General features: G+C 44.4%; 1 protein-coding gene across 4 annotated transcripts in view; it reads left to right on the top strand.

Moving 5' to 3' along the window:
- Nucleotides 1-24,613, top strand: part of FRMD4A (FERM domain containing 4A) — a 582,202-nt gene that overhangs the window by 462,961 nt on the left and 94,628 nt on the right. For all 4 annotated transcript variants that reach the window (XM_045857669.1, XM_045857670.1, XM_045857668.1 and 1 more), the window contains exons 6-10: nt 7,295-7,351; nt 7,820-7,842; nt 18,844-18,927; nt 24,041-24,106; nt 24,324-24,381. In XM_045857669.1, the coding sequence (XP_045713625.1) occupies nt 7,295-7,351; nt 7,820-7,842; nt 18,844-18,927; nt 24,041-24,106; nt 24,324-24,381 (288 nt within the window). The remainder of the gene's footprint in view (nt 1-7,294; nt 7,352-7,819; nt 7,843-18,843; nt 18,928-24,040; nt 24,107-24,323; nt 24,382-24,613) is intronic.

Raw genomic sequence — 24,613 nt, 5'->3', positions numbered from 1 at the left:
ATATATTATTCTGTTACTGTCTTTGAACCTAATATTCTCTTACTGCTCTGATAATATCAATTATCCTGCATGTTCTGTTTCTGTCTATTTAGTTCTTTTTTTTTTTTTTTACTATTTATTGCAATTTGTGTATTTCATGTGGGAGGCTTTCCTTAATTATCTGTTGACCCTGGTCTGTTCATCCACATTTAAGAGTGAGGCACTTAAAGCCTAGCTGACACTCCCAAGGCCCAGGTGGGGATGCACCCCTGGTGGGCGTCCCTGTGCAGTGGTCCACACCAAGCTGGTTCTTTCAGTGGGTGCCCCAGATGTCAGTGTTTGGGTGTCCTTTCTCTGTGGATCCTCACTCTCTCCAGAGGAAAGTCTTCCCTTCCTGTCTGGGGCAGGCAACAGCCTCCATTTGGGGTAGAGATTCCCTTTTAACCCCTGGGCTTTCAGTCCGCATCACCCCAGCTTCCTGCTCATCTTTTCCAGGAAACAAACTTTGGGCTTCAACAGCAGAAAAGTGAGAAAAGAGGTTTTGTTTTATTATTTTTCCCAAACTACAAATACCACCTTCCTACTTTCTACTTTTCCTTCACCAGGAGACAGAACCCATGACTAAAGTGGATTCCTTTCTCATTTTCCCTTGGCTTCACAGCCCTCCTATTTTCTACAAAGAGAGCAGGAAAACACTGTCCTAATCTATTCAAGTGGCAGAAAAACAGACCATGGTCAAGAGAAAGCAGGGCTGTAATTGTCTAGTTTAGGTGAAGCAGGAGGGAGTATGCAGAATGGGGCCACTGACGCCCCACATGCTCCAACAGCACTGCTGACATATTTTAACTCAACTAAGGTGAAATGTAAGTTACAGCAAGAAAATTTATGACCAGGGATGGGTAGATTCATTTAGAAGTCTGTCTAGTCCCATGGCAAACTCCCATGGGAATTATGCCTGGGGATGTTGTGTGTTCCCTGGGAAGCAGCTGGAGAAGGCAAGCTCTTCTGCCAAGCTTTGTGTCTGCTTCTCTCCCTCTGTGGATGTGGACTCCTACATCAGCTGGAGAGGCCCATCTGTCGGCCTCCCAGGGGACAGCAGACTTGTCCCACTGCACGAGAGCGGTCGGGTGGATGTGGAATCTCATCAGCTCTGTCCCCACCTTCAGGCTGCAGGATCAAATCCTGCTGCTCCGACTTCTCCACTGACAAAATGAGATTGATGCCAAAAGTTAGTCACCATAATAGTGTGCAGTAGCCTTATATACAACAAGTGCCAGGTCATAAAGTGTCAGTATCTGTTTAATTTTTTAGTATTCCCTTAAGGTTACAAGGGAAATAAAGCGAGATCTGGCCCCTAATATTCTTCACAGAGAGATAAGAAAATTGGCTCCCATGCTGAATGACCTTCTATCTGCATTCTGTTCCTTGTTAGAGTAATTTGACACTTAGATGATTTAATTGGGTGAAGTGAGGGACTAGTCAAATTAGTGTGCAATTATGAATCTCATGTTTAGACTGTGTAATCCTGTCCAGACCTGAAGGGATTGACTGTTAACTCTTTATATGTCAAATTTAAATTACGCTTGATCTCGGCACTTCCCTTGTCCAACAGCGATAACCAAAGGAACAGGGCCCACAGTCACCATCTGAGGGCAGACCGGCGCCTGCCTGGGTGGAGGGAGAGTTGGCAGGAGAGTTTTTCTGAGTGAATTGTTAGGATCACTTTCTGCGACTGGTCACTGAACTAGTCACATAGTCAGTGCTCTGTAAATTTGTTTTGATTGATTAGTTTTCAACCCAGAGAACAAGGATTCACTTATTTCCTGGGAAATTACCAAATTTGATGCCTACATGTGCCCACTGAGATAAAAAAGATCATGTTATAAAAGAAAAATCTTAAAATTCCTGTTAGATATGCTAGGGGGTCCCGTCCACCCTTCTTTTCCAAGATTTCCACATTGGTCTGGGAGCTTCGCATATTACTGCAGCTTAAATAATCAGCTTTGGGCCATGTTTGCCACTTAGGTCTAAATACCATTACTCTTGACAAAATTAAAATAAATGGTCTTTCTCCAAGATCTTCAAAGAGCTCTCCTAATGAGTAGATGATATCATTTCCTCTGAAGATGAGGAAATGAAGCCCAAAATCAAGTCCCACAGGACAAAGGAACCAACGTGAATATTAGTCTCGGGCATACAGAATCCTCACCTGTAGCTCCTAGTGTGATTATTGCAGGTGTTGTGTGTGTGTTCATTTGACAGAGAGGGGAAGGTGAGGACAAAGAGGCCTTTCGTGTTCAAGTCTAGGAATGAACTCGTGTGGCTCTTCATTTTGGCTGTCCCCATGGCCTCTAAAAGATTCCTTAGGGTCGTTAAATGGGCTGTAGACAGCAGGAGCCATGCCTGTGCCACAGAATGAGAGATGGGGGTGCAGCATGAACGGCATGCACCCCACTAGATGATTAGACAAACATGAAGTGACTTGACTGATGAAAAACTGGCAAAGGGCTAGGAAAAGTTGTGCAAGATTGCATTAGTCTTATCATGCCATCACAGCTCCTATTGGCCTGGGGACGACTCTGTGTAGTCATTGTGAGTTGTGCAATAAGGCAGGACAGCTGCACAGCCACAGGGAAGACTCAGTGTGGGCATCAGGACCCTCTCGGATGGTATACACATATGTAGACACATACACACACAGTGCTGCCCACCTCTTTAACAATGTATATGTCTTACTAAAGATTCCTATATATGCCCAAAATGCTGAAGAATAGAGGCAAGACTGTGGAGTTCAGATTATCTGTAAACACCAATCAGTGAAAATAAGCAATACAGATGTGATATTTGTAGGGTATCTTAGAATTTCTAAATCACTTGTACATTTATGCCTCACCAAACTCAGTAAAATAATTGGAAAAGAAATCGCTATTCCCATTTGACTAATAAGGAAAATAAAACTCAAGATCAGGGATTTATTCAGTGTTCCAGAGCTGTTTGGGGGTTTGGGTGTTAGAACTAGAACCCAGAACTTTTGGGTAAATGGAGAATGATCTTAAGGAGGACGGCAAAAAACTATAATCTTTGGATATTTTGTGGGTGAGAAGAGAGGCAGTCACAGTGACTAGATTCATTTGGAAAACCAGCGGGTCAGCCCTGTGAGTCGTTCTGAATGGACTGTGCAAAGGTCGTCCTCATTGGAATCTTCTCAACTTACCATATGGTTGTTAGTCATATTTTGTTATAATTATCTCATTAATCTTATGTGAAAGTTGGAATTTCTGTTATTCCTGACCATAGAGGAATGCTTTTCATTAAGACTCTTCATTGAGTGGAAAGACCACCACCACAGCCCTCAGTGCCAGGGGACCATGACGAGATCCTGCAGCTCCCAGGCCTTTGGAGAAAGTCCATAACACCTGCCACTTGGGGTTCTCATGGGGCAGTTTGTTTGGAACACTTGAAGACCCTAAGATGGAAAGCTTTCTGAGAATATTGTTAGGTATTACACTGTTGATAAATGACCTCAGGCCTCTTCCTTCAGCTACTTAATCACCTGGGAGAAAGCCGTGCTGACTGGGAGGAAGTGGGGCCATCCTCCTGGCCCGGCTCTGAACACACATGCACACACCTGCAGGTAGTCACATTTTGTCTTTCCCTGCCATTTTTCAAAAGATCAAAGAAAGTTGCACACATTATTCAGTAGTGCATGAAACAGACACCCCAAAATGCACACCAAATGGCCGCAATAACTACCAGACATCACCTTCCCTTCTCCAACATTCCGCCTTACCAGTGAGTCTCAAGATAAAATCATTATGTGCTCACCAGAGCACCCTAGATTCCCAGGCCAGATTCCTGCTCAGCAAACCCTGCCACCCCCACCAGCCCTATCCCCGCAAGTGGTCCAAGAGCACTGGGGGTGCAAAGGAATGTCATGTCACCAGCGTCTGACTGGTGCCACATGGAAAATGCCTATAGGTCTTCCATGAAATGTCTTCTCCTGTTCCCCCTCCTTCTTTCCCATTTTGTTCCCAGTCAAGGGAAAACCCAGTGCCCAGGAAAAGCATGGGGATTTTGCACACACTCTTTCTGGTCTCATTCAGTTTATTTTCTCGGCATGTGCAGAAACACATGAAAGAAGCCACCTCTGGGCTGCCAGAGAAGTCAGATGAGAAAAAGGTACAGCTGTCTCTTTAACATTATATGGCAGCGTGTGTCTGAGAGGAGAATCCTGGAAATGTGTTCACTCCTCTACACAGCAATCTCAGTTTCCAGGCTTTGAAGTACAATGGGAAATGTGTGGCATGAACAGAAATTCAAGAGTTCTGTGCCATCACAGTGGAGTTTCAAAGATAAAGTCAACTGGGAGGGCTGAATGTAAAAGGGGAAAAGGTATTATGAACACTAGACATCAGAAAGTAGGCAGAGGCTGCAAGGTAGAGAAGTACTTTCTTCACAATTAGAACTGTGTCTTCCCACCGTTCCTACGTTGGTTCTTACACACACGGTGTAGATCTTTTTACTGGCTTCTCTGAGGAGAGGTGAGATGAGTCTTGAGCACAATCCTGATTAGGTAGGAAATGGTAAGAAGTCATAATGCAACTCTCTTTTCCCTCAGATTTTGCAAATGCGTGGGATGTCTGGGCCACTTTCTTCTTTAATCCTTTCCCCCCACCAGATTTTGGCTCTCTCTGTGTTTAATATCTTCACTGGGAAATGATCAAAGTCAGAGAAGGTGAAAACTCCCCCCCACTTAAAGGTTCCCACTTACCCTGAGGACAAATACAGTGAGAAAGAATATGGGTAAATCAGGTCAGACACTTCATTGTGCATTTTCAGTAGGTTAACTCTAAGTACATTATAGTTAATGTTCGCCCCAGACTGGTGACCAGCAGTCCCTCTGGAAACTGCAGGACAGGCTATATAAAAACCAAACTAACTTAAAAAGGCCTCCCTTCGCTTTCCCCACCCTCCTTCTCCCCACAGTGTAGACCTTCTTGCTTAGCAGGTGAGTCAAAGGATGAGCTCAAAGCTGTGTCCTCACTTAAAAGGATTGTTTCCTGATGGTTGGATTTGACTTCCACGATAAGTGAGCCTCTCCTCGGATATTAAATATTAGCCCACCATTGACCCTCAACTGCAGCGTTGGTGTAAATGTTTGACCAAAGAGCACACATCCTGACACACTAACAAGTACACCTGAGCAACTTCAGGAAGCCGATTGGTGGGGATGGAAATGAACATTGAGTAGAAATGAACCCCTGTGGAAAGTCTGGACCATGTTTCTGTTAAGTCATTTGTGTGCTGTTAAATGATTTACATTCTGGGACCTGGTAATCCCAGAAACGTGATTCCAGGCATTCCTCCGCATCCCAGCCCTGACAGTCTGCATCAATTACAGTGGTCATAAAGCCCCTTCAGCTGGTTAAGCATAAAGAATTATTGTCCTCCATTCTTCCATATGCTCTCATTAGTTCTCGTAGCCCACACTTCTAAGGCAGTTCAGTAGCAAACATTATTATCTGCTTTTGAAATTTCTAAGCCCTAAAGAGCCTGAACCATAGCCTTCCCTCAGAAGATACAGGCTTGCTTTAGTGCATTATTTTGAATTACAGGGGCCAGTTCTGGACCACAGGAAAACAAAAATAACTAGAAAATCCATGAATCAGAGGTTAGTGTATAATTCAAATAAAAAGCAATTCTTGTTTCAGCTACTTTTGATGATAGATGTGGTTCTGAAAATATGTTGGCCATGACCGAGTCCTGATTAATTTGGGGAAATGCACACCCTCAGGAAGGTCACATGCTGGCCAAGAAGTTTGGGGCTGTTTCCAGCACCATCACTGCCCCTAAGGCCTTGTGACTTTGGGTGAGTCCCTTATAGTTCTGGATTTCTGCTCTCTGTAAAAGCAGGTGGCTGGGCTAGCTATGTCCAGGTCTGTCCCAGCTCTAACTTTTTGTGCTCTAGTCACTCACTTGGGATCTAGTGATTTTAGAAAGGGATCAGCAGTTTGACAAGAGAAATAGAACATCAGTTAATTCTTCCATACTGATGGAGTCTAGGTTTCCCCTCATCTTTAAGATCTGAGCTGTAGATAATAATACAGGGTTGTGTAATTAAAATCTGTTAAGAAGGTAGGTCTCACCCTGGCTGGTGTAGCTCAGTGGATTGAGCGTGGGCTACGAACCAAAGTGTCACAGGTTCGATTCCCAGTCAGGGTACATGCCTGGGTTGCAGGCCATGACCCCCAGCAACCGCACATTGATGTTTCTCTCTCTTTCTCCCTCCTTTCCTTCTCTAAAAATAAATAAATAAAATCTTTAAAAAATAAAAGAAGTTAGGTCTCATGGTAGGTGTTTTTACCACACACACCAAAAGATCCCCCCATACACACACACAAAGGGACACAAAGAAAGTTTGGGAGCTGGTGGATGTGCTCATTACTTTGAATGAGGCGATGTTGCACACGGGCGTGCATTTGTGGAAACTCAGCAACTTGTATACATTCAGCATGCACAGTGTTTGTGTGTGTATCAATGACACCTCAATAAAACTGTTTAGAAAGGAGATGTGAACTATATACAAATTGAACAAGTATATATTAAGTGAAAGAAAAATGTATGTTAGATTTTTTTCCAAAAGGTTTATGTCCTTTTAAGTTATGTCCATAGATCATGATTAAATATTTGGGGGAAGGAGCAATAGGACAGACACGTTTTTGACCCTGAACTCCGTGACCATGCTGACCAACAGAACTTTCTACAGTGACGGAAAGGCTCTACACATGCTCTGGCAGCCAGCAGCTACACTGAGCTCCTGAGTGCATGAGAGAAATGTGGCAACTGAGGAACTGGATTTTTAATTTTAATTTGTTTTAATTTAAAGAGTCACAATCCCATAATAAAGGTTCCTTCAGTAAAGCCTTATTACTGGTTCTGAAGTGGAGTTTACAAAGAAAACACGATTCATTATCAAGTAACCTTAACTCCATCGATTAATCAGATTCACTGTTTTGTAACAAGTTGGGACTGGCCCACTTCTTAATTTCTCATTCAGATTTGAAGATGAGACCTAAGAGATGACTGGGTAAGCCCAGCTCCACTGGGGCCATTCTGGCCAAGAGTTGTAAAGGGATGTCAGGGAGCATTTGGGGCCAAGTAATTCAGAGAAGTTGCCTTGGTTACCAGAGATATTCCCTGAGTGTTTGAGATTGTGGGAAATTCCTCAGAAAAGGAAGACCAGGCCTCTTTTTAGGGAAATGTCATAATGAAGTCGTTAAAGTACCAAACTCACCTTGTTGGTTTTTCTTTGCAGGAACTGATTGATGTAGATAGTGAAGTGGTGTTTGAATTAGCCTCCTATATTTTACAGGTAAGTTGCTCTCCCCTCCTGGCTACACCCAGAAGAAGGAGGACTAAGACTTAGAGTGCACAGCCAGCTACTCAGTGTCTATCATTTCTGCTGCAGCAGAGGGGAGAAAATTAGGGATGCCACATCGAGGCAGTCAGTAGGAGCTTCTGGTGTTCTACCCAGACACACATTCTGATTCAAAATCTTGAAACTAGAAAAAGTTAGAGCTGGGCCTAGAGGTGGAAACTTGCAATTTGTCGTTATGAATCACTTGCTTTGTATGTAACTTTCTAAAGTTTAATTTAGTGTCTCGTATTTAAGTGGCAAATGCATGCAGTCTTCTCAATTATATTGCTGTGGCAGAGAGGGCCATGGTAGCTGGTCAGCTGGGCTCACTCCATGGCGGAGCTGCCCTGACTACAGAGTGTGTTTTAAAGTCTCTAACACTGAACTGGAATGGTTCACTGATATTGAATTTTTCTTCCACAGGAGGCGAAAGGAGATTTTTCTAGGTAAGTCTACAAAAGGTTTTTGGTGTTTTTTTTTTGGGGGGGGGGGCGGTTAAAAATATATTCTGTTGCATCTTTACTAAAAGAAAGTCTTCTGCTAAAAGAAAGTAGGAGGTCAATTTATTAATGATAAATATTTATGCTGAGATCCAGCTCTCAACATGTCTATTAAAACAGATACATCAGCCATAGAAAATATAGTGATAGCAGGAAGGATGTTCCATGCTAAATAAAAGCCTAGAGTTCACTGAAAGGCTGAGATGAGAACCCAGGGCCACACATGGCCATGGTATTGAGGTTTATCAGGTTGTCCAAGTGCCTCTGTGATGCTGTGAATCACCAGTGTGGTGTGCATAAGGCTGCAGGTAACCCTGGCAGTCTTCATACTGAAGTTGACATCTTCTTTTTTTTCTTTTTTAGCTTTAGTCTCTGACCCTCAAGGGACAGACTGCTATCCCATAGGGTGATTGTGTTTGTGGAAGTAATATCCCACTTCTACTTTTCTTCCTGGTCCATCTGTCATGTTAGAGAGAACAGAGACAGACTAGACCACTGCAAAACCTGTGCACTGCTTTAGTAGTAACCCTGGAGAGTGCAAACTTCAGCCTTGCCATTCATTTCAATAGGCACTGCCTGCTGACCAGCATGGCTGAAGTGCCTCTCAACTACTGGAGCCTTCTTGGAATAGGTGGCTGTAGCCATCCACCAACGGGACTGTCTGCTCGGAGACAGATGTTATTCCTGGGCTTCTGTTGCATCAGCTCCCATGGGGGAAGCCCAGGAGAGCCAACTCTTTAGAGTCAAGTTCTGGAAGCAGAAAGACCAAACCACATGCGCAAGAAAACAGAGCAACGGGGCATGGGATTCTGTCTCATTAATGGGCAATTAGCAAAATCAGTATTAAAAAAGAAGCACTAATTACACCTTTCCTTCATGGTGGAACTTTTATGTTTTGTCATGCTTTGAGGGTTTGATCTGTAAATGCAACCTTAACTACTTCATGTGGTGGCTTACCTGTATTTGACTAGCTCTGTCAAGTTCATGCTGACTGGTTCTTCAGGTCTTAGCTGCTTTTTCTTTTCTCTCCTGTGCATTTCTAAATATTTACAACAAACCCTGAGGTAAATGTCCTCAGATTTCTCAGCAAAAGCAACAATTTATTTGATCATCTAAAGGATAGACAAATGATTTCTGTGAAAGCTAGATGGTTAATGTGTTGGGATTTGCAGGCCTTGGAGTCCTGTTGCAATGACTCAACTCTCCCCAAGTACAGAAGCAGCCATAGACCATCAGCATTGGTCCGATAAAACTTTCTTTATAGACTTGAAAATTTGAATTTCTTACACATTTTCATGTATTGTAAAATATTCTTCTTCTTTTGATCTCTCCCCTTACCCCAGCCATTTGAACATAAAAAAGCCATCCTTAGCTCACGGGCCATATAAAACCAGCAGAGGATTGCATGGGGCCAGCACGGTGTAGTGTGCTGACCTCTGATTCTGAAACGTAGTCCCTTTAGCTCAGTTTGAATATTTGCATAAGGAGACCTCCAGGCCCCTTCTATTTGGGTTTCCCAAGTTCTTGCTATAAAGCAGAGGTAGTCCTTTTTATCTTTTTTAAACTGAGGCTTTTTTACAGCCTTATCAAGGGACCTTGAACACTACAGGTGGCCAATCACCACTCACTGAATTTGCAGAATGAAACATTTTCAGGATATAGAAACTATACTCTGTTTTGTGTTCTCTTCCTTTGCTACTTTTTATGCCCTTCAGTTGGTATTGGAGTTGGGGAGTTTTGGTAAGTGCAAGTTCACACCTCCTGATGAAGATTTTTGGAGTCCCGTGAAAAATGGTTTGACAGTCACAGATCGAGTGGTTTCTATTGTCTGGCCTACTTACTCTGGAGATACTTTCCCCCTTTCTTTGGCCAGCTCTGACCTCCGCTGTAACCATTACTCATTTTCGAGAGTGCCCTGACAGGATGGAATGTGCACTGTGGACAGCATTATCTGGCCCCACAGAGCATGGGAACGCGTGACCACAGGGAGGGGGAAGTGCAGGCCCGGCCTGGCAGTAATTCAGGGCCCCCTAATGAGCTTGTGGAATGCCAGCTTGTTGGCTTCAGAGGAACAGGATCCTGGTTTGGCTTCATTTGTCAAAGCGCAGCCTTGCAGTTTATTTGGAACAGCAGCTGTCAGGGAGGGAGAGGTCAGACACCTTATCCAGGAGGTCAGTGTATCTCCCCCATGAAATGCCCATCACCTCTCCCAGTGGGGGTGATCTGTCACTGGGACTGACTCCTCACAGACAGCCATTGTCCATGACAGGCCTGTGGTCCGTAGGCTCAAGTGGCCCAGAGTTTGGGAATTAGTCCTTCTAAATTCCTTGTTGGTGCTTCTTGCCATCTACACCTGGAAGAATCCCGAAACATTGAAGGCAATGACTACATTTGGCATGGTGGCTGAACTAATTAGGCATTTTAGATGTCATACTCTCATAATTTCATTTTATAGCAAATTATTTTTGCTCTATTGATCATTCATGAAGGGCTGTATGACCTTAGTTGTTTTTAACTGCATGGCTTTGACTTGCAACACACCCTGTAAATACATTATGTTTTCCTCAACAACACTAATAAAATGAGATGTCAGCTTAGAACACACAGAACACAGGAGAAGTCTTTTCTGTAATACATGGTCCGGGGCATAATCCTAGAATATTCTAGAATATCCTGGAGAGTCAAATAACCTTTTGAACGAATGGTCCTACCCAAAAGGCACAGTATCTCTTTCACAGCCCCAGGGCCCTGAATCTGTAACTTCCTATTAGGCTGCTTTGCCCAGGATGCTACTATTCCATATATTTTCTTTTTACCTATATTGTATATGTGAATATATACAAATTAAATTTATGTAGTATGAGTATTAAAATCCTACAAATTATGGCAGCAATTTTCTTGAAGACAAGAAGAGGAACAGGGTTATTTTTACCGAAGGGAGAAGTCGAAAGTGCTGAGACAGTGTCATAGAAAGTGGACTGCAGGGCAGCCCAGAACCGTAACTTCTCAGGGAACCCACAGGCTGTTCTGTGTCTTCTTTTGGACTCTTTTCTCTCAGCAGACCCTTGAAGCCTTATTTTTACTTAACATTCCCTTTTCTTTCCAGTTAAGGGAAATGCTCGCTTCCTTGTCGTACTGAACTTGACAATGAAATCTTGGGTTCAGCCCTGCTGAAAGCAAATGACTCCGGTATAGATAGATAAGAAGAATTGCCTGTGATAGGAAGAAATATATGTCACGCATGTTCACATTCTAACATATGGTGGGCAAATTTGTAAGATATCGTTGAAATTTAGGAAATAGTCTTATCTATAAATAATATTTTCTCTCTTGTATTATTTTCCTTAGCACAGCATGTAGTCATCGTATTTCATTTCCTGGTGCATATCTATGTAGAAAAATGAATGTTCATCAGCCATCAGGAAATCAGTGGAGTTGGCATTTCTGCTTAAAAACAATTGAGTAGCCTAAGAACTGTTAACCATGGCAGCTTTTATAGGTAAATATTGGGTTGCAAAGGGTCAACACAGTTTAAAAACAGAATGTTCTCATTTGATAGTCACTGCTGAACATTAGTCAGCTATGTTTTATGACATACATACTTTATTGAGTGTGAACTCTGCAGTAGTTTTGAGTGCTGAACACTGCCCATTTCCTATTTTGTAAAAATTTTTTATGCCTTGGGTTATTGTGGGAAAATAATAGTCTTGTCTTTTTTTAAAGATTTTGTTTACTTATTTTTAGAAAGAGAGGTAGGGAGGGAGAAAGAGAGGGAGAGAAACATCAATGTGTGGTTGCCTCTCACATGGACCCCACTGGGGAACGGGCCCGCAACCCAGGCATGTGCCCTGACTGGGAATTGAACCAGTGACCCTTTGATTTGCAGCCCACGCTCAATCCACTGAGCTATACCAGCCAGGCAGTCTCTTCTTTAAATAGGTAAATGCAGGAATCACCTCATTTAATCTACAGAAGAGGACATTCAAATTATATAGTTACATTCTAATTTGGTTTAATAGGAGACATTGCTACGCTGTATTAAGTGAGGTGTTTCAAGAACTTGAGTTTCTGTTTCTTTCCCTAAGCGGACCTTAACTGAAACACCCCCGTGGCCAATCTCCATACTCTGATTTTAAGAATTGCCTCACTTTTTACTTTCTGTCAGCCTGTCTGAAAGTGTGCCACCAAAAAAAGAAGGGAAAAAATTATTTTAAACAACATTTTGCAAATCAGTGAATTGTTTAAAAAATACTTTATGCTGCATAGCACTAATAAATGCCCAAATCACACTACCTTTGTTATTAAAAAAATCACCCATACATTAATGGGAGCTAGTAAAAAACGTCTGTTATGTAGAATTTTTCTTGCTGACAAGATTTATCAAAACCAGATCACTACAGCCCTGTTAATCCGGGCCATCTGTTGGGACCTGGAAGTATCTGTGTTACAGAGGGCCGGATGCACTAATGCTAATCATGAAAACAGGCTTCTACCAGCATGAGATTTATTAGGACCTGTAAGCAAACAGCACCTGAAAAAGGCTGATATGAAGGGAACTCCATGTAAAGGTCCACGGGCCACATGTTGCTTACCTGTTCAGTGGGGCCTGTCCTGTGCATGGGAGGCAACAGAGGGGCCATGCATCTGTAGGCTCTCTATTTAAATAAACACAGCGACTAGAGGACAAGAAGCGAAACTATGATTGAACACCCAGGGGTCCACATGTATGACATCTGCACAAAGGTAAATGCTTGTCCCTGTGAGGGAGTGTCAGTTTATTAGAGTTCATTGGGCAATAAGAAACCTTACTGTATCCCTGATCTATCAACCTGCAGGTTTCTAATGCTATTTATTTTAAAAAATGCTTTTAGAAATAGAGCAATGCATTACTTAGTCAATAGAAATGAATAGCAGTCTTTCATTAACAAAGGAAATTGATTTTCACCTCCATTTCAGAACAGAGGTTGGAGTATTTACTTGTGCTGAAAAATTCCTTTCCTTTTTCGCAGGCTGCATGTTCTTTGTGCTCTAGGAGAGCAGTCAGAAGCCAAAACTACAAACCTTTTAATATTTTATCTTCTGTAAACCATCGGACCATGTGTTCACTAGTCAGGAAAGATAAATGAAATTTCTGTGACAAAAAAAAACCCTCTTGATTTTTGTTTTCTGTTTGAAATCTGTTCTTCCTTTATGAAGAGCATTTGTGAATTAATGTGAATGAAACTTGGCCTACTGGCATCTGAAAATTCCAGGTTCGTAGGCCATTATGTTAAACTATATGATGTCATTTAGGCAGCCGCAGGTTAAAGGGAGAATTTTAGAAGGTCAGCAGGAAAAGCAGACAAAAAGCTAGTTTACTTCTAAAGACATTTTAGTAGCATAAACATTTGTATAGATTGCTATCTTTAAAAAGATGACAATGTTATTTTCTTGCCCAGCTAATGGCACTGAAAGAAAGTTGCTTAATCTAAAGCAGCAGTCTGTAAATCACAAATCTGAGTCTACTAATATCATTACTTTGCACTTACATAAGTGGTTTTACTGCTACGAGTCAAAGCAAGCTCAGTTTTAAATCATTATTAGAGCATTTGATCATTTGGTGTATATTTTCCTACTGTTTTTTCATTAGCCTCTTGAAAGAAAACAGCTGACACTAATCATATAGTAAGAGATTTGCTGAGACTTTTAGATAATTAGTAAAAAATACTCAAACAGCTGTGTTTGTAATAGTCAACATTTGGAATACAACTTACATAACCTAATAATATCTTGGAATACCCAAACCTTCAAATTTTACTATTGGAAGTTTCCTAGAAAAAAGTTATTCATTAAGTTTGAAACACATGTATTATCCCAAAGAATAGTTTTTGTGGGAAGAATTTAAATTTATATAATTCTCATATATTATTTTACCAAAAACAGAAGAAAGTGGTGTGTGATGTTTTCCCATGCTTTAAAGACTGAGGGAGAAGCCATTGGAACATTTCAAGCCAGCAAGACCTTTTGAGAGGAACAGAATCTATGAAAATTTGAAACAAAATGTCAAGGGGAAAAGTTACAGATTGTTACAAAAAGCTTTGTTTTGTGCACAAAAGTCCATTTTACTGAGATTTTCAAGGGTGTAATTCACATTTTCCAAGTATAGAATAGTATTCAGATAGGTTATTTTGCAGGATAATATTCTTCAAATATTGTGGGAATTTAGACATAAAGCAAGGAGGAAACTGTGTATTATGATAGCTTGTCTGTTTTGTTAAGCATTTGCTTAATATCAGTATCACATTTTGAGTTGACTGTGGGAATAATAAAAAAGGTTCATGGCTATGAGGCTGTGTCAGTTTTCAGAGTTTAGATTCCCAATCTAAAGGGTGACTTTGTAGAAAATTAATCAGTTGTTTCTTATCTATTTGAGTAAAACTATTCTCTTAAATTGTAGACATAAAAAGTTTCTGTTTGGATTTTACAAGCTTTTAACTAGAAATTCACAAAATTTTCACAAACATTCACAAAACCCTAGTCATTGGTCAAGGAGGAAATCTTTCCTTCCATAAGTTGGCAACTTGTATCAGAACTAAAAGCACGTAATTCATAAATATGTTCGTAATTTTGCCCCTCTGCGATTGGTGACTTGGTGTGGCGTAGTCATCCATAACACGTGCCCAGACTCTAGAGTCCTGTGCTGGAAAAAAATCTCAGGAGGGCCCCAGGTGCTTCCTTCTGTCTGCAAATGGCCACACAGTGGGAGGATGTCAGGAGAGGCTTCCCAGGCAGTGCCCCCAGCCGCCAGCTTTGGGCGCCCTCACTGCACGCCTGACAGAAGAGCTCTCATAGAGAGATGCAAGTGTTCCCATTTTCTCTGCTGAAACCTGAACTTCTTCTAGGTTCACAAAAGCAGAAAGAGGGAGGAAGGAAAGGGAAAGGAAAGGAGAGAAAATGCTTCCTGTGTGGCTTTTAAAGATCAAAGAAGAAAAAAGTGTTCTTATTAACGTTATGAATCTGTTTCAAGAGTTTTCTAGACCCATTGCATCATTGAATATGCAGTACATACAGATCCACAGTGTATCTCTGAAACTGTAGGGCCCCAATGTTTCCAAATTCAGAAGTTTGTAGGATTTAGACAGATAAACCAGTGGTTCCTTGACACCGGTGGCAGGCCACAGCACCAGTCAGCTCCAGCTCCCGCTCCTGCTCCGCTGCACTGGTGAGCACACCGCACGGGAGAGAGAAAGGTCAAGTATTAACGTGTGGAAAAAGGTTTGCCACCAAGTGGGCTAGAGAGGTTGCTTCTTAGAGTTGTGCGGTTTTGAAACTGTGGACAATAAGGACCTTTTTCACTCGTGGAATACTTCTCTCTGGAGAACTGGACCTTCCCAGTGTGCTCAGAAAACATGGAGGCGTCGGTATGGCACCGGCCTACTGGGTTTCTGAGTTTCATGTTAGTCTTTACCTTACTCGGGTGTACCTTTCAAGGTTTCGTGCTCTGTTTACTGCTTCAGCTCTGGTGTGCACATTGACACCACTCATCTCAGGAAGAATTCTCCCACCTGAGCGCATTCCGTGGGCCCTGGTTTCTCCTGCCAGTTATGACATCCAATTTTATTTGAAGGGAATCTTCTGGAGAAGGATTTCCCTTTTAGGAAAACAAATACATTGTGGATTTTGAAATCCTATCAAATTTAATTTTTGGTTTCTTTACTTTATGATATCTTGGTTACATTTGTCATTGCTCTTGTGGCAAATTCCTTAGTTGATGTGTTGCTAGAAGTCTTAGGATTTTCATTTGAAAGTCCCGTGCTTTCTGAGCAGTGTGAGTGGTGGAAGAGTGGCCATCATCTCCAAACTCCCCTCCAAGACCAGCACAGCATGGAGAGACCCCTTTTTTGCTGGTAATACTAATAACCACCTAAAAGTTTAAAATAAAATCTGATTAGTATTAAAACAAGAAGACTATGGTGATATTCTCAGTTTAGCCATTGAGTCTCTCAGAGCCCTTTTTTCTTTTCTTTTTTTTAAATTGATTTTAGAGAGAGAGAGAGGAAGGAAACAAGAGAGGGAAACATTGGTTTCTTGTTCTCCTTATTTATGTGTTCATTGATTGATCCTTGTAAGTGCCCTGACTCGGGATTAAACCCACAACCTTGGAGAATCAGGACAGCGCTCTAACCAACTGCGCTACCCAGCCAGGGCCCCTCTGTTTTTTCCCCTACAGATGCAGCATGATTGCTGTTGGAACCTGAACCATTTTAGGGTGTTTGGTAAGGTGGCATTTATCAGGTGCGCTGAACTGTTGGGGAAATGGTTGGGTGGAACATGTAGCATATTCATTAGGTTTTAGCTTCCCATGTCTCTGGAGGTTGAGTGACCAGTCCCCACTAGGGCAGCTTTCTGTGATGCAGCCACAGAGTTTGGCCAGCTCGTTGGACAGGGCTGGCCACCGCTAAGTTACTCCAGATGTTTACAGACAGCACAAAGGCAAATAGAACATTTCTACATCGACGTCCTTGGGGAAGGTTTAAGAGCTGTGGATCCCTTCCAGAATGTAATGGACTTGGACAGGCTTCATGCCTTAGTGATTTCTCGTTATATTTGTCTATGTAACCTCACCCTGGGGGGAAGCTTGAGAACGCACTGCAAGCCCCAGCTAGGAAGCCAGCCTGGGACTGTCATCAGGGAAACTTGTTTGCCAACAAACTAGTGTTTGGTGGTAAGACAATCGCTTCCTCCTTCAGCTCCTTCCTTCCCCAAATAAACTCTAGATGTGAAGAGCGTGAGTGAACCCAAGCTCAAATTCAGCTTCACTGCATTTCTCACAGTTCCATCCAGTAAAAGGTCATCCCAGAAAAGTGCCTTTGATAGACATTTCAGGTGCCACGCTAGGCGCTGATGAATCAGTGACTCCAGTCCCTGTTCTCAGGGGCCCTGTTACAGCTAATCAGAGGAAAGAAGATCCAGAAGTTCATCCTCCTGGGCTCTTGTGTGTCTGGTGAACTGAATATTTGTTTAAACTATGCCTTAACAGAATGTGAATAAAAGATTCCAAATCTTGCTTAGGAATTGAATTTTTCTGGCCACCCAGAGCTTACCTGCTTGAAAATTGCATGTGGCTGGCCATTGTGTACTGGATCCGTTTGAACTCTGTCAGCCTGGTAGTAAAGGTTTTCAAAATGTGTGCTCAATCTGCCTTTTATTTAGCTCCCTTGCTCCTGGTACACCGTCCACTCCAGTCACTCTCTTTGGTTCGGATGACACGACCTCCGTGCTCTGCAACATTCCATCGAGAAGAACCATGACACCCCTCTCCCTTCTCCACGCAGGCCCTGCCCCAAAGCCTGCCCTCACACCAGAGCCCATGGGGGCCCCTTCTTTCCTTTGAACTTTTAAATTTTGTTTAAACCAACATGGTCAAACCCTGCCCACATGGTCAGTTATCTTTTCATTCATACTTCTTGCCTCCTGCTTTAAATTGTGAGCAACTTTTGTCTGAGGACCTCGGCTCATTTTTTTCCTTTTTCTTTTGTATCTCCTAACATACTGCCCACATAGCAGGAGCTTGTGGGTTACTAATTGATAAATCCTTGGCCTCCCACTTACATGATAACAGATCCAGTCCTTGGATTTGTTGATTCAATGACAAGTTGAAGTTTTCCTTCTGGGTGGTTGTTCAAAGCCAGAATTTGCAAACACCCACTGTCAGGGTTTCCTTGTCCACTTGAAAAATGCCCTTTCTGGGAACAGCTGTGACACCACCACCCACTGTACATGTGTTTCTTTGTCACCACATGCGTGAACTGAATGTATTAGAATGGCTTTGCCCAGTGCCGCCTGTCATCCGAAGGGTAGCTGCTGATTCTGTTGCTGTGGACAGCATTTCCAGCTGGGTGGGGGTGCATGGGAGAGCACGTCCTCTACTTAGCCGTGTAGGTGTTGGGGTGTTTGTTGTCCAAATGCCTCAGGAGCTCCCCGTGTATAACTGTGTGTTCTTTCCTTCCTTCATATCTAATTAGTGAGCTGCCAACTCATGGCTTTTTAGATGTTACTGCCCAAGGTCCCAGTGGCCAGTGTTTGCCTCAGTTGGTGCAAGCAGCACAGAATCTGCTGACACTGCCCAAGTTAGAACCGTGTGAGCTTCTGTGACCCCTGAAGGGGCTTTGGTGGACCCTTTACACACCAGCACCACCCAAAGTGGGTGCCACTAACTGCTTGTGGAGGTAGAGAGCAGGTGAAATACCCAGATGTGTGCTGAGTATCCATAGGGGAGTCAAGTGTTTGAAGAACAGTGGTTAAAACTAGGGAAGGTGAGAGTATCTTCCAAACCTGAGAACACGTGAGTCTGTGGGGAAAAGAATTTCTGGTGTCCTGACTGCCTCCTCATACCAGATAATCCACTTCACACTTTCAGAGTCATTTCCGTGCCTCACCAGCCGCAGAAGTTATTTATTTGTCATTTTCCGGAAAATAGGTTCCAACGTGCGGTCAATCCTAGCAAAGAAAATGGGCATGTGTTCGGGAGAGAAATAATTCTCAGGAAAAAGCAGTCAGGGGGCTCATCCTCGGAGCCCCGTGAGCCTTGGCAGGGCCCCGAGAAGCTCCTCCTAGGTTCTGTGAGACCCAACAGGGACACTGGGGACCCTCCTCCCAGATTTGCACTGCTCAGGGGGCACCGGTCTGTGCCCCTCCCTCTCTGTGTGCAGGGTCTGAGAAGGAACCGCAGTCACCTCTGAGCTCTGGCTCTGCATGCGGTGTGTGCTTTTCCCTCTGTATTATATACATACATACATGCATACATGCATGCATACATACATACATAAATGGAAAGCACCCCTTTCTCCCATCACTTTTCATGAAAAGGGAACAGATGTGGGGTCTCCTGGATGAGGCATGGTGCACTGGTTTACTTAGATGGTGAGTGAGTTTCATGGCATTCCCTCTGTCTCCCCCGTCTTTCAGTAATGAAGTGGTGAGGAGTGACCTGAAGAAGCTGCCAGCACTTCCCACCCAAGCCCTGAAGGAGCACCCGTCCCTGGCCTACTGGTAAGCTGCTTCTCTCCGAGCGCTGGTTCGAGTGGCCTCTCGGGGAGTGAGCCCTTCCCGGGGTGTATGGGCGCCGGGTGACTGAGTCCACCGTCCCGGCTACTGCAGGGTCAGCCTGGGCTCAATTGTGTTAAGTGGCTTGGGTCTCCATGAAACCATTTTCTGCATTCATTTAAATGATGTGGTATGTGTGACATCTCTCCTTTTTACATTTTCCTTTATTTTTTAAAAAAGAGAACCTTCTAAAATTTCACTTTGAAAGCTTTGCTTCCTTGGAGATCCTTTCATGTGCTGCTCAAGTTTCCTCATGGAGTCCTCATCGCTTGATGACAAGATGCAAAGGGGTTTCGTTTCCGATGGGGGAGAGCTGCAGGGTTTTTTTCTTTTTGCTTTGCAGAAGAGGAAGGTTGATTCTTTCATTTTCCTACAATGTTTCCTATCTCCTAATTTTAGCTGCCACGTAACATTATGCTGCAGTTCATCTGTTGGGCTTGAAGTGACGGATTCTGAATGAAAGGTGCCCAGATTGTGGTTTGGGTCACTGTTAAGTGGGGCTTGCATTACGGGGTGGTGTGTTGAAATTCTGGGGGGTTCACCAACCCTGACCACACTGTCCTTAGAAAAGCACAGTGCAGCTTCCCTGCATTCCCTCTGACCCCTTACCAGAAAGCATCATACCTTCTTTAAAAAAAAAAAATCACAAAACACTTTGATCCTGATCAACTGCAATTGACCCTTGCAAGTACTTCTGTGATGTGCTTTATGAAGTATACAGATTGCTAATCATTCACCTCGATAGACACCTTTTCAGCCGCCTGGGTGGCTTGAGAAGATTCCTTCGGCTGGGGTGGGGCGTGTGTTGATGCAGAGGGCCTTGGCAGGAGCAAACTGCAGCACGGAACCCTCTCACCCCGAGAAGCCAAGGCATGGGGCGGCTGGGCTGGAAATGAGAGAGCCGAGTGGGCTGGCCTCCCCGATTTCATCCCTCTGAATGGTTTTATTGCCATTCTTTTTTCAGTAACATAGATGCCAATATGGTGGCTTTACATCATTATAATCTGCCCCCAAAAGGACAGAATCTGTTCAACTGCAACTTTGCATGTGTCAGCTTCCAGACTTCCAGCCTGGTGATCTGTTACGTGTGAGCCTCAGCAGACGGTGTCCCTGTTCCCTTGCGCATGGGACTTTGTGGCCCTCTCTCCAGGTCTGCATGCCCCCTGGGGCTTATCTTCTCCCTTCCCCCAAGCTGTTTCTTTTCAGGAAACTGCTGGTGAAGGAACTGGAGGCACAAGGGTGTCACCCTAGGGACCAGTAGTTCCTCCACCAAGTGGGGCACTGTTTGCCAGTGGCGACTATGACGTTGGTGGGTGTTTGGGAGTCACAATGGTTTGCAGCCTAATGTATCCTCCAGTTATCTCTTTATTTATTGTTTCCAAACAGTTTTTACAGTTTATGCTCATTTCAGAGTTGTGACCTCCTCTCTCCCGTTTAATACACCTCTCTCTGTCTCTGCCTCTGTCTCTGTTTCTCTCTGTCTGCACAGCCCTATCTCACATGTTTTCACTGGCACAGAAACTCCTTCCTTTGTGTTTGTATGCTCTCTTTTGTCAGCATGAACACCTTCCCCTCCATGATATCTGTAGCTATCTAGTGAGAACATCCCTACATCTCCATGACCAGGCCAGTGCTTTCCTGGGCCTCCTGTGGACCCAGTGGCGCCCGTGCACCATCTCAGTGCACTGAGAGGAAGGCAGGGCAGCCAGAGGGATGCTCTGTGAAGCCTCTGCCCTGGGCCTTCACGGCCCAGCTTGTAAACAAATAAGTCAGTAAGTAGCATGGGCCATCCTGAGGATGCATTGCTAAAACAAAGCAAAACAAACATGGGTCTTTTCACCTTATTTCATTATCATTGGCTGGTTGTGGTTGCCTTTAACATTCCTACCTAATTATTTGGATTTTTAAAATGCAGCGGTGTTAGGAAAGGGATAAATGCTGCTTATTCTTCTAAGACAGAGCCAGCCTCCCAAGCTTATTTGAAGGTAATTCTCATTGGCAGGACTCACTGTGACCGTTATTGCTGGAGAAGACTTTTACTCGCTCCTCACAACAGGCTCAATCCAGTGCCCATAGCCTTGAATTGCCCATGCATTCCTTACCAAGGGATGCACATTTGCTGTTCCTCAGGGCCTTCTTTCTCTCACTGGCCTTCGTAGGTGCGATGGACAAGTTTTGGGCCAAAATAAGCCATGAGGTGCCCCATCACACTCGTGAGGCACACGCTTCCACTCAATGAGCAGAGCAGTGGGTTTGCGAATCTCAGCCGAGTCCCTGAACTGTGGGGTGATTACAACTGTCCAGGAAACCTGCCTGAGTTAGCTGGTGCTTCTCTGCTGCCTTGATTCCCCACCTGCAAAGTGGAAGTAACCACCCCAACCTAATTCTGACTATAATTGAGGGAGAAAGTAAAAAGTTACATAACACAATTAGAAAATAGTGGTAGGTATATCATAGTGCTGAATAGCAGTGCAATAATCCTTTTTTGCTAGTTTTCCCCAGGCATTTAACATGCTTGGGCTTCTCATGCCATGTGATTTCCCTGTCGGGAAAGGAAGAATTATGTGCTGAGGGCCGCAGAACGAGTCCGGATCGGGTGCCTGACCTGGATTCTCTTGGGCGCCTAGCTTGCGAAAGCCAACGTGCACACCGCCCAGACAGGTGTGCAGGGACATCTCCCTTTTCTCCAGAGTCATTGACATCTGCAGGCCAGTGGCTCCTTTGAGGCAGGGAACCGTATCTCTGTCACCTCATTTCCCTTTACCTCACCCCGTATGTCTGGGCCCCTCATCTGCAGAGAGATGATTTAGCTTCACAATTGACCCAGCACATGGCTAGGACACAGTTGGTGGCAGTCATTTGTCTTTTCCCTCCATGAAATGCTGTGTCCTCCCAACAGTGTTTTGGGATTCTGTTTACCCTGGCCAAAGGGTTTCTGATAGTTATTCCATGGAGTCCCTACCACAGACCTGGGGTGGCTGGGAAGCCGTCTGCAGAACTCGGTGACTTGAGCCTTCTGTAACTTGTAGAGGAGGACTGGTGAGAGCAGGAGGCAGGAAGTCTTCGTAGTCTGCTTGGCATGCATTGTGACACGTGAGCCACAGTGTTTCAACTGGGGCAAAGGAGCAGGGAAGCCGAGGAAGCCGAGGAAGGAGAAGGTAGATACTGTGTCCTCACAGATGGCCTCAGACAGCAGAAGACACAGGGCAGGCGAGGTGCTGGGTGGCAGAGTCCGGCAGCTGTTGGGGAGGTGGATGCCCCAGTCAGGCCATTTAGTCAGTAAACAGCTGCCCGACAGTGTTTCTGACTTTCAGTGTCATTTTGCTGAGCCTTGCTTGTGTTTGCAACTACAGCACTAGATTGATTTTTGACTCTCCAGCTGAGCCCAGGTGGGTCCTCTCTCCCAGAGCTAAGAAGGAAATAGGATCGTACTACACTGACATGCTGGAGCCTGGATCTAGGAGTCAACCTCCCAAAATGCTAAATCCCGTGGTAGGAAACGTGGCCACACCACCGTTGGTTCAGTTGGTGGGTGGGGAAGAAGCTGGAAGAACAATCCTGGGACGTCCTGACACAGCTCCGCATATCTGTTGATGCTGGCGTCTACCCCCGAGAGGATGCTTCTGGAGAATTGTCAGGAGAGGGCTTGGTCACACTCGGTGTAGAACTTCCATAGAGTGTGGGAGCCGAGGAGACACAAGGCTGCTTCTGCACCTTTGTGAACACAGAGTGCCTGGACTCCACAGAAATGACTCTCCAGCTGGAGCGAGGCCCCTGTAGCTAGCTGGTCCCAGTTCTGGACATTTGTGAAGACACTTTCATGTGAAGAGTCAGACTATTGTGCATGCACAAAATTTCAGAACACTGACATGAAGAGCTGCTCATGAAGGTTATGCACATCTATTGCTTCCAGATAGTAATTGGAAGATAAATAAATTACCCTCAAATAGTAGATAATGAACACATAAAACATGTTCATTCTCAGACCCTGAGATTGGTCTGGCTAGAAAAGAAAAAGGTGGCTGAAAGAAGGCTTTTCATCAATCCTAGGACAATAAGCTAGTTAACAATAGGTACTAAAGATCCGTCACGGAGGTCTTGAGGGCCCATCCCTAGGACCATGTCCTGTCATGACATCCACCAGCCTGTGGGAGGAAGAGTGAGGCAGCAGAGTGAGAAATAATGTTCGAAAGCAGTGGGGCCAGGTCACAAGGCCAAGGCCTTCGGACTTGACTCCTCAGCAGGTGGGAGTGCTTCCCCTCTGACTCTGGAGGTTGGCTCTGAGCTTCCGAAGGCAACGGTGGGAGCGGCCACAGTTCCCATCTCCCTGGGCCCAGAGACACTTATCAGGGAGGCCCTTCCTGCCCTCCACCCCGTCAAAGAAGCGTTTTGGCTGGCCACGATCTCCCAAGGCAGGAGCTAATCTCTTATTGTTTTAGAATTTAGCGTTCAGAAGATAAAAAGGAGTTCCCTCTGGGCCTTTTATCATGGCTTGTGTTAACCAGGCTCAAATTCCAGAACTTTCTCATCCTCCACAAAGCCCTCAACCCTGACTAATTCAGCGTAGGTAGGCTGTGGAAATTCTGTTGAGGTCAATACCTACTCTCCCCCCGGAGGCCGTGTGTAGACAGGATGTGGAAAATGAAGAGGGGTAGAAGGAGGCCTGAGGGAGTCCAGCCAGAGCATCTACAGTGATATCTGGCTGGTCAGTTCTCTTCCTGTCCCCTGACCGGGTCCTTCCCTACTGCGAGGCCTCTCACCGCTTCTTCCTCTTTCATGGAATCATTTGTTGCAAGGAGCTGACACCAAACCTGAGCTCTAATCTTAATTCAGTGGTTATAAATCCAAGATAAAGACAGGGTGAGTCCTCTGAGGGGAAAACAGACTTTTCAAATCAGTTCAGAAATGCCACTTTCAGACAAACGCTTTTTCCAGGAGCTGTCGGCTCCTTGGAGGCTCTCATGAGGCTGCTCGGGCTCAGAAGCAGCATCTGCATTAGCACGGTGCTCAGCTGTGGACCCAGGCAGTGTATTAACGAGTCCTTTCCTTGTCCTTCCAGTGAGGACCGAGTGATTGAGCACTACAAGAAACTGAACGGCCAGACCAGAGGTCAAGCAATTGTGAAGTAAGTGGCCCTCCCAGTGCTCCTGAGAGTGTGTTATGCCAGGGTTGTTCAGTTCTTCTCAAAGAGCCATATCCCCAGGGGGTTAATGATTCAGTTTAATTTCCAAGTAAATAATTATTCTGAGAACTTTATCATCATGCACAGACATGCAAATATGTACATGATAGTATTTCTGCCAAATAACCACCCTGTTTGTGTGTCTGTGTTGCTTTCCCAGCTACATGAGCATCGTAGAGTCTCTCCCCACCTATGGAGTTCACTACTATGCGGTGAAGGTAAGTGAACGCATTGGGTGAAGGTTGCCAAGCTGGCCTTAAAATTTCTTAAAATTCTCATGTTTTTCTTTTTAATTTCCCTGAAGAGTTTTGGGGGAGTGGAGGTTGGGGAGGGCTTGGTCAGGAAGATTGCATGCTTGGGGGAGTAGAGCAATGGGGCTTTTCCCCTAGGGTAGTAAGGCTCGATTCAGTTACTCTCCAAGACTCAGGTTCCCTTTCATGAAGTGGGTGT

The sequence above is a fragment of the Phyllostomus hastatus genome, unplaced genomic scaffold, assembly GCF_019186645.2.
Source record: "Phyllostomus hastatus isolate PE091 unplaced genomic scaffold, TTU_PhHast_1.1 phas_scaffold_1674, whole genome shotgun sequence".
NCBI lineage: Eukaryota > Metazoa > Chordata > Mammalia > Chiroptera > Phyllostomidae > Phyllostomus > Phyllostomus hastatus.
The sequence above is the reverse complement of the archived record's forward strand: the minus strand, read 5'-3'. Positions and strand labels throughout refer to the sequence as shown.